The 12,547-nt window shown below is 54.4% G+C and overlaps 1 protein-coding gene across 4 annotated transcripts in view; it reads right to left on the reverse strand.

The window, feature by feature from the left end:
• Window positions 1-12,547, reverse strand: part of HYDIN (HYDIN axonemal central pair apparatus protein) — a 389,718-nt gene that overhangs the window by 77,281 nt on the left and 299,890 nt on the right. For all 4 annotated transcript variants that reach the window (XM_075940644.1, XM_075940645.1, XM_075940646.1 and 1 more), the window contains 2 exons: window positions 5,992-6,179; window positions 4,809-4,991 (listed from right to left, as the gene is read on the reverse strand). In XM_075940644.1, the coding sequence (XP_075796759.1) occupies window positions 4,809-4,991; window positions 5,992-6,179 (371 nt within the window). The remainder of the gene's footprint in view (window positions 1-4,808; window positions 4,992-5,991; window positions 6,180-12,547) is intronic.

The raw sequence follows: 12,547 nt of genomic DNA on the forward strand, positions 1-12,547 counted from the left end.
GGAGTTCTCCTGGTGAAGGAGGAAGCTAATACAGGACCCTTGAGGGAAGTGGCTGTCTGGAGTGTGTGTTTGGGGTTTTCTTGCTGTGTGCTGAGCTGGTGTTTAGCTGTTTGGGTTTTTTTTCCTCCTTTCCCTTCCCCCTCCCTCTCCCCATGGAGTGTGTGCTGTGGCTGGCAGGTGGAAGCTGTGAGCTTCTAATCCCCCATTCCTGTAGAGGTAAGTAACTACTATCAGGCTCTCTCCACAGGCACTGTGGTGGAGAATGCTCTGGCAGGGACCTCTCAAGGAAGAAATCCGAAGGGAACACCATCTACTGGAAGGCATGGGATGCGTAGTCCTAGGGATGGGGGTTCCACAACCATCACCCCCAAGAGAAGATGACGGGTGGTGGTGGTCGGGGATTCCCTCCTAAGAGGGACTGAGCCATCCATCTGCCGTCCAGACCTGCAATCTCAAGAAGTGTGCGGCTTACCAGGAGCTCGCATTCGGGATGTGACTGAGAGTCTTCCAAAAGCGATTAAACTTCCTGCTTAACCATGTGGGAACTAACGATACAGCCAAGAATGACCTTGAGCGGGTCAGAGCAGATTATGTAGCGTTAGGAAGAAAGATCAAGGAATTTGAAGCACAAGTGGTGTTCTCGTCCATCCTTCTGGCTGAAGGACAAGGTCCAGGTAGGGATGGTCAAATTGAGGAAGTAAATGTGTGGTTGTGCAGGTGATGTCGGAGAGAGGGCTTTGGTTTCTCTGACCACGGGACTCTGTTCCGGGCACAGGGATTGTTAGGAAGAGATGGGATCCAGCTAACCAAGAGAGGAAAGAACATCTTCACGGGCAGGCTTGCAAACCTAGTGAGGAGGGCTTTAAACTAGATTCGTTAGGGGATGGTGACCTAAGCCCTGAGGTAAGTGGGGGAAGTTGGATACCGGGAAGCAACAACAAAGGAGGACCTCCGATTTGGATGGAGAAGGTAGGATGATCAGCTGGTTATCTAACGTGTTTGTACACAAATGCGAGACGCCTGGGGAACAAATAGGAAGAATTAAAAGCCCTTGCCCAGTGAAAGAACTATGATTGACTGGAATAATGGAGACTTGGTGGGATGACTCGCATGACTGGAGCACAGTCATGGAAGGGTATAAACTGTTCAGGAAGAACAGGTGAGGAAGAAAAGGAGGAGTTGCATTGTACGTAAGACAGCACTATGATTGCTTGGAGCTCCAGTATTTAGAGGGAGAAAAGACTGTTGAGAGTCTAAGGGTTAAATTTAGAGGTGGAAGCAACAGGAGTGACGTTGTGGTTGGTGTCTGCTATAGACCACCGGATCAGGTGGATGAGGTGGGCAAGGCTTTCTTCGGACAACTGAGAGAAGCTTCCAGATCTCAGGCCCTGGTTCTCCCTGACATCTGTTGGGAGACCAATACACAGACAATCCAGGACGTTTTTGGAGGATGTTGGGGATAACTTCTTGGTACAAGTGCTGAAGGAACCAACCAGGGCCATGTACAGCTTGACCTGCTGCTCACAAACAGGGAGGCACTAGTAGGGGAAGAAGAGGCAGGTGACAACCTGGGCAGCAGTGATCACGAGATTGTAGATTTTAGGATCCTGACCAAAGGAATAAAGGAGAGTAGCAAAACACACACCCTGGACTTCAGAAAAGCAGACTTTGACTCCCTCAGAGACCTGATGGGTGGGGTTCCCTGGGATGCTAACATGAAGGGGAAAGGAGTCCAGGAGAGCTGGCAGTATTTTAAAGAAGCCTTATTAAAGGCACAGGAAGAAACCATCTCGATGCGCAGCAAGAAAAGCAAATATGGTAGGCAACCAGACTGGTTACCGGGGACATCCACGGTGAGCTTAAATACAAAAAGGAAGCTTACAAGAAGTGGAAACTTGGACGAATTACTAGGGAGGAGTATAAATATATTGCTCGAGAATGCAGGGGAGTTATCAGGAAGGCAAAAGCGCAATTGGAATTGCAGCTAGCAAGGGATAACAAGAAAGGTTTCTACAGGTATGTTAGCAATAAGAGGGTCATAAGAGAAGTTGCGGGGCCCTTACTGGATGAGGGAGGTAACCTAGTGACAGATGATGTGGGAAAAGCTGAAGCACTCAATGTTTTCTTTGCCTCTGTCTTCACGGACAAGGTCAGCTCCCAGAAAAATGCACTAGGCAACACAGTATGGGAAGGAGGTGGACAGCCTTTGGTGGGGAAGAACAAGTTAGGAACTATTTAGAAAAGCTAAACATACACAAATCCATGGTTCCGGACTTAGTGCATCCGAGGGTACTGAAGGAGTTGGCAAATGTCATTGCAGAGCCTTTGGCTATTATCTTTGAAAACTCGTGGAGATCGAGAGAGATCCCAGATGATTGGAAAAAGGCAAATGTAGTGCCAATCTTCAAAAAAGGGAAGAAGGACGATCCAGGGAACTACAGACCAGTCAGCCTTACCTCAGTCCCCGGAAAAATCATGGAAGGGACCCTCAAGGAATCCATTTTGAAGCACTTGGAAGAGGGGAAAGTGATTAGGAATAGTCAGCATGGAGTCACAAAGGGCAAGTCGTGCCTGACCAATCTGATTAGCTTCTATGATGAAGTAACTGGCTCTGTGAATATGGGAAAGTCGGTGAATGTGATATATCTTGATTTTAGCAAGGCTTTTGATACGGTCTCCCACAATAAGGGAATATGGATAAATGGACGGTAAGATGGATAGAAAGCTGGCTAGACTGTCGGGCCCAGCGGGTAGTGATCAATGGCTCGATGTCAGGATGGCGGTTGGTTTCTAGCGCAGTGCCCCAAGGTTCGGTTCTAGGACCGGTTTTGTTCAATATCTTTATTAATGATCTGGATGAGGGGCTGGATTGCACCCTCAGCAAGTTTGCAGATGACACTAAGCTAGGGGGAGAGGTAGATACGCTGGAGGACAGGGAGAGGGTCCAGAGTGACCTGGACAGATTAGAGGATTAGGCCAAAATAAATTGATGAGGTTCAACGAAGACAAGTGTAGAGTCCTGCACTTGGGATGGAAGAATCCCAAGCATTGTTACAGGCTGGGGACTGACTGGCTAAGTAGTAGTTCTGCAGAAAAGGACCTGGGGGTTGCAGTGGGTGAGAAGCTGGATATGAGTCAACAGGGGGCCCTTGTAGCCAAGAAGGCTAATGGCATATTAGGGTGCATTAGGAGGAGCATTGCCAGCAGATCCAGAGATGTCATTATTCCCCTTTATTCGGCTCTGGTGAGGCCACATCTGGAGTATTGTGTCCAGTTCTGGGCCCCCCATTACAGAAAGGATGTGGGCACATTGGAGAGGGTCCAGCGCAGGGCAACCAAATGATTAGGGGGCTGGAGCACATCACCTATCAGGAGAGACAGGGATTTGGCTTTGTTTAGTCTGCAGAAGAGAAGAGTGAGGGGGGATTTCATAGCAGCCTGCGACTTCCTAAAGGAAGGTTCCAAAGAGGATGGAGAGAGGCTGTTCTCAGTGGTGACTGATGGCAGAACAAGGAGCAACGGTTTCAAGTTGCAGTGGGGGAGGTCTAGGTTGGATATTAGGAAAAACTATTTCACTAGGAGGGTGGGGAAGCACTGAAATGGGTTCCCTAGGGAAGTGGTGGAGTCTCCATCCCTAGAGGTGTTTAAGTCTCAGCTTGACCAAGCCCTGGCTGGGTTGATCTAGTTGCGGCTGGTCCTGCCTGGGGCAGGGGGCTGGACTTGATGACTCCTGAGGGCTCTTCCAGCTCTATGGGTCTATGATCTCGCTGGGAAGAGACATTGCTCTCCTCCCACACAAGTGTTGCTACAAATGGACATGCTGAACATTGTCAAAGGCAGGGAGCAGGCTCTTTCCTGGGCAAATCCACCACTTGTCCCGCGCAAGGCCCATTCATTCCTACACAGTAAAACCCCTGTGGCCTATGGACTCAGCTGGAGATTATGATGCATCACAAGTTAAGTGGAAAGAGTGGTGTGAGTTGGACTCCCTTGAATCCCCTCAAACAGGAGACTAGTTACAATACGGGTGCTCCCGGAACCTAGGAGAACATGGTTAAAAGAGGAGCACAGGAAGCCACTAGAGAAGAAGGCTGGGTAGGATGATGGTTTTACTAACCGAGGGTCTCAGACCTGGCTTCAACATGAGGCTCTGCCCCAAACTTTCTGAATGACCTTGGGCAGGTCCCTTTGCCTATTGACCTGTAAAATGGGGAAGTAGCACTGTCCTGGTTCACAAGAATGTTGTGGGGGCAGACACACAACAAGAAGGTGAGGTGCTCAGATCCTGGGGGAGGTCACAGAAGCAGCGACTTGTGTTCTACTGACCACATCTATAGCCCAGACAGCTCAAGGCGTCAGCACTGTAGCATGGATGTGCTTGGGTCTCACCTCCCCTCACCCATGCAATACCCAGCTCCCCCGACTCGGTTCCCCTCAGGCTCCCTGACATGCCAGGGAGACCAATTCTGAGGAGCTGGAGTGTCCCATGTAACTTGCCAACTCTCTGCTCTGATTCGTTACTTTACTCCTGGCTTCTGGCCCTGGCTGTGAGAGTCACAGCGACCCTGCAAGCTCTCCACTGCCGTCAGGCATGGCATGCATGAGCTGACCAGGGCAAGGTCTGGTGCAGGGTGCTGTGGCAGCATGGCCTGAGTGCTCACAGGGCCCAGCAGAGCTGCCACTTCTCTCCCACTCCAGAGCCAGCCTGAAAGGTGGTGTCAGATTCAGAAGCTCAGGCTCCCTCTAGCCCTCTTGAGAGCTGCTCTACCAAGCAGCCCAGTAGCTCTGCCAGGCATGCAGGCACTGACCTGGGGTCCTGGCTGATGGCAGGGTAAGTGCAAGTGCCTCTGCAGTAAAGCTGGTACTGTCGGCGTGTGCCCAAGATCTCGAAGTTCAGGGTCTGATCAAACTGCCCTGCCACAATGGAGGAGAAGTGTATCTTCAAGACAACCTCTCCGTTAGCAGGCACTATCCAGCGGAAGCTGCTGAGCCTGGCAGTGAGAGAGGAGACTCTGTGTGCTTCAGACACCAACCGGGCTGGGGTAGAAGCTAAAACCGTAGGACCCCTGCCAGACTGGCTTCTGTATGCAGACCTGGCACGCAGCGAGACTGTGGACACTCAGGTGTCTCGCCTGCTAGAGCAGAACATGCCACCGCATCTGTGACTTCCGTGGTGCTGGTACCTACCACGTGGTCCACATGAACCACCCTTGCAGCCCAGCCAGAGGCAGCTAATGCCTAGCATGGTTGTTTTCCGTCTCAGCGCCACTAGCTGCAGGGAGCCCATGACAAGAGTTTTCTGACAACTGCTTCCCTGTCGCTTTGGAGAGAAACTACAGGGGCTCCCTCTGAATGCTGATCCCTGGGGGGCTGGGACCCAGCTCGGAGAGGCTCTCTCTTCCCATGACCCACCAGAGGCCAGGAAGTCTCAGCAGAAGGTCCTGAGGACCAGAGCAATTTGCTCTCAGAGCCAGTCCAGCAGCCTGTGCTGGCTGATCTCCAGGGTGTGCCACTAGGTCCATCTTCTGGGAGGCACTGGCAGGTTGGCAGAAGGTGCAGAACGGCTGGGTTTATTTCAGAGTAGCCCAGGGAGACATACACATTAACCCCAGGAAGTCTGATAAATGTCCCCGTCTGGCGCTGGCCCTTTGGGGACTTCCCAACACACAGGAGAACAGCAGAGCCATTGGGAGGGATCTGGTCTGACAAGGTCTGTGCTGAGTGTAGACAGTGGGCCTGCTTGCCCAGTCACTCGTTGGCACGGAAGTGGGCAGATTCTAGTCTTTCTGCATCCATCACAGCTAAGGAAAGAGCCCCACACTGATCCCGCATGAGAATGAGACCTACTCGGAGCCCCAGGCACCTCCCCTGCCCTCAGTTCGCCTGCTGGGGCCCTTAGGAATTCCTGAGGCAGAAGGAACATTCCCAGCCTCCCGGACCCCTACTCATCCGGCTCCTTGCTAGGTGCATCAGGCTGTGTTGGTGGCTCACCTGAGGATCTTTTCTTGGGATTGCTCCCCAATCAAGCTGCTTTGATCCAGTTCTGATAGTGGTGCTAGAGCTACTGGGCCCTGTAGACCCTTCTTGCGGCCTGTGCTACGCTTATCCTTTGGAGCCTCGCGGGTGGGCTCTGCTTTGTCCTTTTTTAGTCTGCCCTTGGTTGGGGTGAGCTGTTCTTCCTGCAAGCCAGTGCAAGGAAAGATGGTCAGAAAGGGCTCAGGAGACCCCAAAGGAGAGACAACAAAGTGCTCTGCCAAGGCACAATAGCGCCTGGCCAAGAGCAATGGCACTGAGGTGAACGAAAAGTCAAGAATGGAGGCAAGAGATTTATTGGCACCCAGGGCGTGTGCAAGCAGCTCCTGTTAGGGGCACTGTGCGCCTTAGCTCTACCTAAGGCCTTCAGGTGGTGTGCGAGCAGCTCCTGTTAGGGGCACTGTGCGCCTTAGCTCTACCTAAGGCCTTCAGGTGGTGTGCAAGCAGCTCCTGTTAGGGGCACTGTGCGCCTTAGCTCTACCTAAGGCCTTCAGGTGGTGTGCAAGCAGCTCCTGTTAGGGGCACTGTGCGCCTTAGCTCTACCTAAGGCCTTCAGGTGGTGTGCGAGCAGCTCCTGTTAGGGGCACTGTGCGCCTTAGCTCTACCTAAGGCCTTCAGGTGGTGTGCGAGCAGCTCCTGTTAGGGGCACTGTGCGCCTTAGCTCTACCTAAGGCCTTCAGGTGGTGTGCAAGCAGCTCCTGTTACGGGCACTGTGCGCCTTAGCTCTACCTAAGGCCTTCAGGTGGTGTGCGAGCAGCTCCTGTTAGGGGCACTGTGCGCCTTAGCTCTACCTAAGGCCTTCAGGTGGTGTGCGAGCAGCTCCTGTTAGGGGCACTGTGCGCCTTAGCTCTACCTAAGGCCTTCAGGTGGTGTGCGAGCAGCTCCTGTTAGGGGCACTGTGTGCCTTAGCTCTACCTAAGGCCTTCAGGTGGTGTGCGAGCAGCTCCTGTTAGGGGCACTGTGTGCCTTAGCTCTACCTAAGGCCTTCAGGTGGTGTGCGAGCAGCTCCTGTTAGGGGCACTGTGTGCCTTAGCTCTACCTAAGGCCTTCAGGTGGTGTGCGAGCAGCTCCTGTTAGGGGCACTGTGCGCCTTAGCTCTACCTAAGGCCTTCAGGTGGTGTGCGAGCAGCTCCTGTTACGGGCACTGTGCGCCTTAGCTCTACCTAAGGCCTTCAGGTGGTGTGCGAGCAGCTCCTGTTAGGGGCACTGTGCGCCTTAGCTCTACCTAAGGCCTTCAGGTGGTGTGCGAGCAGCTCCTGTTAGGGGCACTGTGCGCCTTAGCTCTACCTAAGGCCTTCAGGTGGTGTGCGAGCAGCTCCTGTTACGGGCACTGTGTGCCTTAGCTCTACCTAAGGCCTTCAGGTGGTGTGCGAGCAGCTCCTGTTAGGGGCACTGTGCGCCTTAGCTCTACCTAAGGCCTTCAGGTGGTGTGCGAGCAGCTCCTGTTACGGGCACTGTGCGCCTTAGCTCTACCTAAGGCCTTCAGGTGGTGTGCGAGCAGCTCCTGTTACGGGCACTGTGCGCCTTAGCTCTACCTAAGGCCTTCAGGTGGTGTGCGAGCAGCTCCTGTTAGGGGCACTGTGTGCCTTAGCTCTACCTAAGGCCTTCAGGTGGTGTGCGAGCAGCTCCTGTTAGGGGCACTGTGTGCCTTAGCTCTACCTAAGGCCTTCAGGTGGTGTGCGAGCAGCTCCTGTTAGGGGCACTGTGTGCCTTAGCTCTACCTAAGGCCTTCAGGTGGTGTGCGAGCAGCTCCTGTTAGGGGCACTGTGTGCCTTAGCTCTACCTAAGGCCTTCAGGTGGTGTGCGAGCAGCTCCTGTTAGGGGCACTGTGCGCCTTAGCTCTACCTAAGGCCTTCAGGTGGTGTGCGAGCAGCTCCTGTTAGGGGCACTGTGCGCCTTAGCTCTACCTAAGGCCTTCAGGTGGTGTGCGAGCAGCTCCTGTTAGGGGCACTGTGCGCCTTAGCTCTACCTAAGGCCTTCAGGTGGTGTGCGAGCAGCTCCTGTTAGGGGCACTGTGCGCCTTAGCTCTACCTAAGGCCTTCAGGTGGTGTGCGAGCAGCTCCTGTTAGGGGCACTGTGCGCCTTAGCTCTACCTAAGGCCTTCAGGTGGTGTGCGAGCAGCTCCTGTTAGGGGCACTGTGCGCCTTAGCTCTACCTAAGGCCTTCAGGTGGTGTGCAAGCAGCTCCTGTTAGGGGCACTGTGCGCCTTAGCTCTACCTAAGGCCTTCAGGTGGTGTGCAAGCAGCTCCTGTTAGGGGCACTGTGCGCCTTAGCTCTACCTAAGGCCTTCAGGTGGTGTGCGAGCAGCTCCTGTTAGGGGCACTGTGCGCCTTAGCTCTACCTAAGGCCTTCAGGTGGTGTGCGAGCAGCTCCTGTTAGGGGCACTGTGCGCCTTAGCTCTACCTAAGGCCTTCAGGTGGTGTGCGAGCAGCTCCTGTTACGGGCACTGTGCGCCTTAGCTCTACCTAAGGCCTTCAGGTGGTGTGCGAGCAGCTCCTGTTAGGGGCACTGTGTGCCTTAGCTCTACCTAAGGCCTTCAGGTGGTGTGCGAGCAGCTCCTGTTAGGGGCACTGTGTGCCTTAGCTCTACCTAAGGCCTTCAGGTGGTGTGCGAGCAGCTCCTGTTAGGGGCACTGTGCGCCTTAGCTCTACCTAAGGCCTTCAGGTGGTGTGCGAGCAGCTCCTGTTAGGGGCACTGTGCGCCTTAGCTCTACCTAAGGCCTTCAGGTGGTGTGCGAGCAGCTCCTGTTAGGGGCACTGTGCGCCTTAGCTCTACCTAAGGCCTTCAGGTGGTGTGCAAGCAGCTCCTGTTAGGGGCACTGTGCGCCTTAGCTCTACCTAAGGCCTTCAGGTGGTGTGCGAGCAGCTCCTGTTAGGGGCACTGTGCGCCTTAGCTCTACCTAAGGCCTTCAGGTGGTGTGCGAGCAGCTCCTGTTAGGGGCACTGTGCGCCTTAGCTCTACCTAAGGCCTTCAGGTGGTGTGCGAGCAGCTCCTGTTAGGGGCACTGTGCGCCTTAGCTCTACCTAAGGCCTTCAGGTGGTGTGCGAGCAGCTCCTGTTAGGGGCACTGTGCGCCTTAGCTCTACCTAAGGCCTTCAGGTGGTGTGCGAGCAGCTCCTGTTAGGGGCACTGTGCGCCTTAGCTCTACCTAAGGCCTTCAGGTGGTGTGCAAGCAGCTCCTGTTAGGGGCACTGTGCGCCTTAGCTCTACCTAAGGCCTTCAGGTGGTGTGCGAGCAGCTCCTGTTAGGGGCACTGTGCGCCTTAGCTCTACCTAAGGCCTTCAGGTGGTGTGCGAGCAGCTCCTGTTAGGGGCACTGTGCGCCTTAGCTCTACCTAAGGCCTTCAGGTGGTGTGCGAGCAGCTCCTGTTAGGGGCACTGTGCGCCTTAGCTCTACCTAAGGCCTTCAGGTGGTGTGCAAGCAGCTCCTGTTAGGGGCACTGTGCGCCTTAGCTCTACCTAAGGCCTTCAGGTGGTGTGCGAGCAGCTCCTGTTAGGGGCACTGTGCGCCTTAGCTCTACCTAAGGCCTTCAGGTGGTGTGCGAGCAGCTCCTGTTAGGGGCACTGTGCGCCTTAGCTCTACCTAAGGCCTTCAGGTGGTGTGCGAGCAGCTCCTGTTAGGGGCACTGTGCGCCTTAGCTCTACCTAAGGCCTTCAGGTGGTGTGCGAGCAGCTCCTGTTACGGGCACTGTGTGCCTTAGCTCTACCTAAGGCCTTCAGGTGGTGTGCGAGCAGCTCCTGTTAGGGGCACTGTGCGCCTTAGCTCTACCTAAGGCCTTCAGGTGGTGTGCAAGCAGCTCCTGTTAGGGGCACTGTGCGCCTTAGCTCTACCTAAGGCCTTCAGGTGGTGTGCGAGCAGCTCCTGTTAGGGGCACTGTGCGCCTTAGCTCTACCTAAGGCCTTCAGGTGGTGTGCAAGCAGCTCCTGTTAGGGGCACTGTGCGCCTTAGCTCTACCTAAGGCCTTCAGGTGGTGTGCAAGCAGCTCCTGTTAGGGGCACTGTGTGCCTTAGCTCTACCTAAGGCCTTCAGGTGGTGTGCAAGCAGCTCCTGTTACGGGCACTGTGCGCCTTAGCTCTACCTAAGGCCTTCAGGTGGTGTGCGAGCAGCTCCTGTTAGGGGCACTGTGCGCCTTAGCTCTACCTAAGGCCTTCAGGTGGTGTGCAAGCAGCTCCTGTTAGGGGCACTGTGCGCCTTAGCTCTACCTAAGGCCTTCAGGTGGTGTGCAAGCAGCTCCTGTTACGGGCACTGTGCGCCTTAACTCTACCTAAGGCCTTCAGGTGGTGTGCAAGCAGCTCCTGTTAGGGGCACTGTGCGCCTTAGCTCTACCTAAGGCCTTCAGGTGGTGTGCGAGCAGCTCCTGTTAGGGGCACTGTGCGCCTTAGCTCTACCTAAGGCCTTCAGGTGGTGTGCGAGCAGCTCCTGTTAGGGGCACTGTGTGCCTTAGCTCTACCTAAGGCCTTCAGGTGGTGTGCGAGCAGCTCCTGTTAGGGGCACTGTGCGCCTTAGCTCTACCTAAGGCCTTCAGGTGGTGTGCGAGCAGCTCCTGTTAGGGGCACTGTGTGCCTTAGCTCTACCTAAGGCCTTCAGGTGGTGTGCGAGCAGCTCCTGTTAGGGGCACTGTGCGCCTTAGCTCTACCTAAGGCCTTCAGGTGGTGTGCGAGCAGCTCCTGTTACGGGCACTGTGCGCCTTAGCTCTACCTAAGGCCTTCAGGTGGTGTGCAAGCAGCTCCTGTTAGGGGCACTGTGCGCCTTAACTCTACCTAAGGCCTTCAGGTGGTGTGCGAGCAGCTCCTGTTAGGGGCACTGTGCGCCTTAGCTCTACCTAAGGCCTTCAGGTGGTGTGCAAGCAGCTCCTGTTAGGGGCACTGTGTGCCTTAGCTCTACCTAAGGCCTTCAGGTGGTGTGCGAGCAGCTCCTGTTAGGGGCACTGTGCGCCTTAGCTCTACCTAAGGCCTTCAGGTGGTGTGCAAGCAGCTCCTGTTAGGGGCACTGTGCGCCTTAGCTCTACCTAAGGCCTTCAGGTGGTGTGCAAGCAGCTCCTGTTAGGGGCACTGTGCGCCTTAGCTCTACCTAAGGCCTTCAGGTGGTGTGCGAGCAGCTCCTGTTAGGGGCACTGTGCGCCTTAGCTCTACCTAAGGCCTTCAGGTGGGTCAGTGGGACAGATAACAAATAATGAGCATCCGCCCTACGCCTGATGGACGGCTTCTTTCCGCCTCCCATTTGTTGTTTGGTTTTTCATTTCATCAAGGAAATCTCTGCTTGTGAAATGCCTGGAAACTCCTAACCAGAACAACGGGGTTGCAGCTTGTGACTTTTCATGCTCTGTAAGAACCTTTCAAAGGCTTTTCTTCCCCTTCCATCTTCTTTGCTGACTGACATTGATTTCTCCTCCCCCCCCTTTGCTGACTGACATTGATTTCTCCCCCCCCTTTGCTGACTGACATTGATTTCTCCCCCCCCTTTGCTGACTGACATTGATTTCTCCTCCCCCCCCTTTGCTGACTGACATTGATTTCTCCCCCCCCTTTGCTGACTGACATTGATTTCTCCTCCCCCCCCTTTGCTGACTGACATTGATTTCTCCCTCCCCTTTGCTGACTGACATTGATTTCTCCTCCCCCCCCTTTGCTGACTGACATTGATTTCTCCCTCCCCTTTGCTGACTGACATTGATTTCTCCTCCCCCCCCTTTGCTGACTGACATTGATTTCTCCTCCCCCCCTTTGCTGACTGACATTGATTTCTCCTCCCCCCCCTTTGCTGACTGACATTGATTTCTCCCTCCCCTTTGCTGACTGACATTGATTTCTCCTCCCCCCCCTTTGCTGACTGACATTGATTTCTCCCTCCCCTTTGCTGACTGACATTGATTTCTCCTCCCCCCCCTTTGCTGACTGACATTGATTTCTCCCTCCCCTTTGCTGACTGACATTGATTTCTCCTCCCCCCCCTTTGCTGACTGACATTGATTTCTCCTCCCCCCCTTTGCTGACTGACATTGATTTCTCCCCCCCCCTTTGCTGACTGACATTGATTTCTCCTCCCCCCCCTTTGCTGACTGACATTGATTTCTCCTCCCCCCCTTTGCTGACTGACATTGATTTCTCCTCCCCCCCTTTGCTGACTGACATTGATTTCTCCTCCCCCCCCTTTGCTGACTGACATTGATTTCTCCTCTCCCCCCCTTTGCTGACTGACATTGATTTCTCCTCCCCCCCTTTGCTGACTGACATTGATTTCTCCCCCCCCCCTTTGCTGACTGACATTGATTTCTCCTCCCCCCCCTTTGCTGACTGACATTGATTTCTCCTCTCCCCCCCCTTTGCTGACTGACATTGATTTCTCCCCCCCCCCCTTTGCTGACTGACATTGATTTCTCCCTCCCCTTTGCTGACTGACATTGATTTCTCCCCCCCCCTTTGCTGACTGACATTGATTTCTCCTCCCCCCCCTTTGCTGACTGACATTGATTTCTCCTCTCCCCCCCCTTTGCTGACTGACATTGATTTCTCCTC

The sequence above is a fragment of the Pelodiscus sinensis genome, chromosome 12 (genome assembly GCF_049634645.1).
Source record: "Pelodiscus sinensis isolate JC-2024 chromosome 12, ASM4963464v1, whole genome shotgun sequence".
In the NCBI taxonomy this organism is placed as follows: Eukaryota; Metazoa; Chordata; order Testudines; family Trionychidae; genus Pelodiscus; species Pelodiscus sinensis.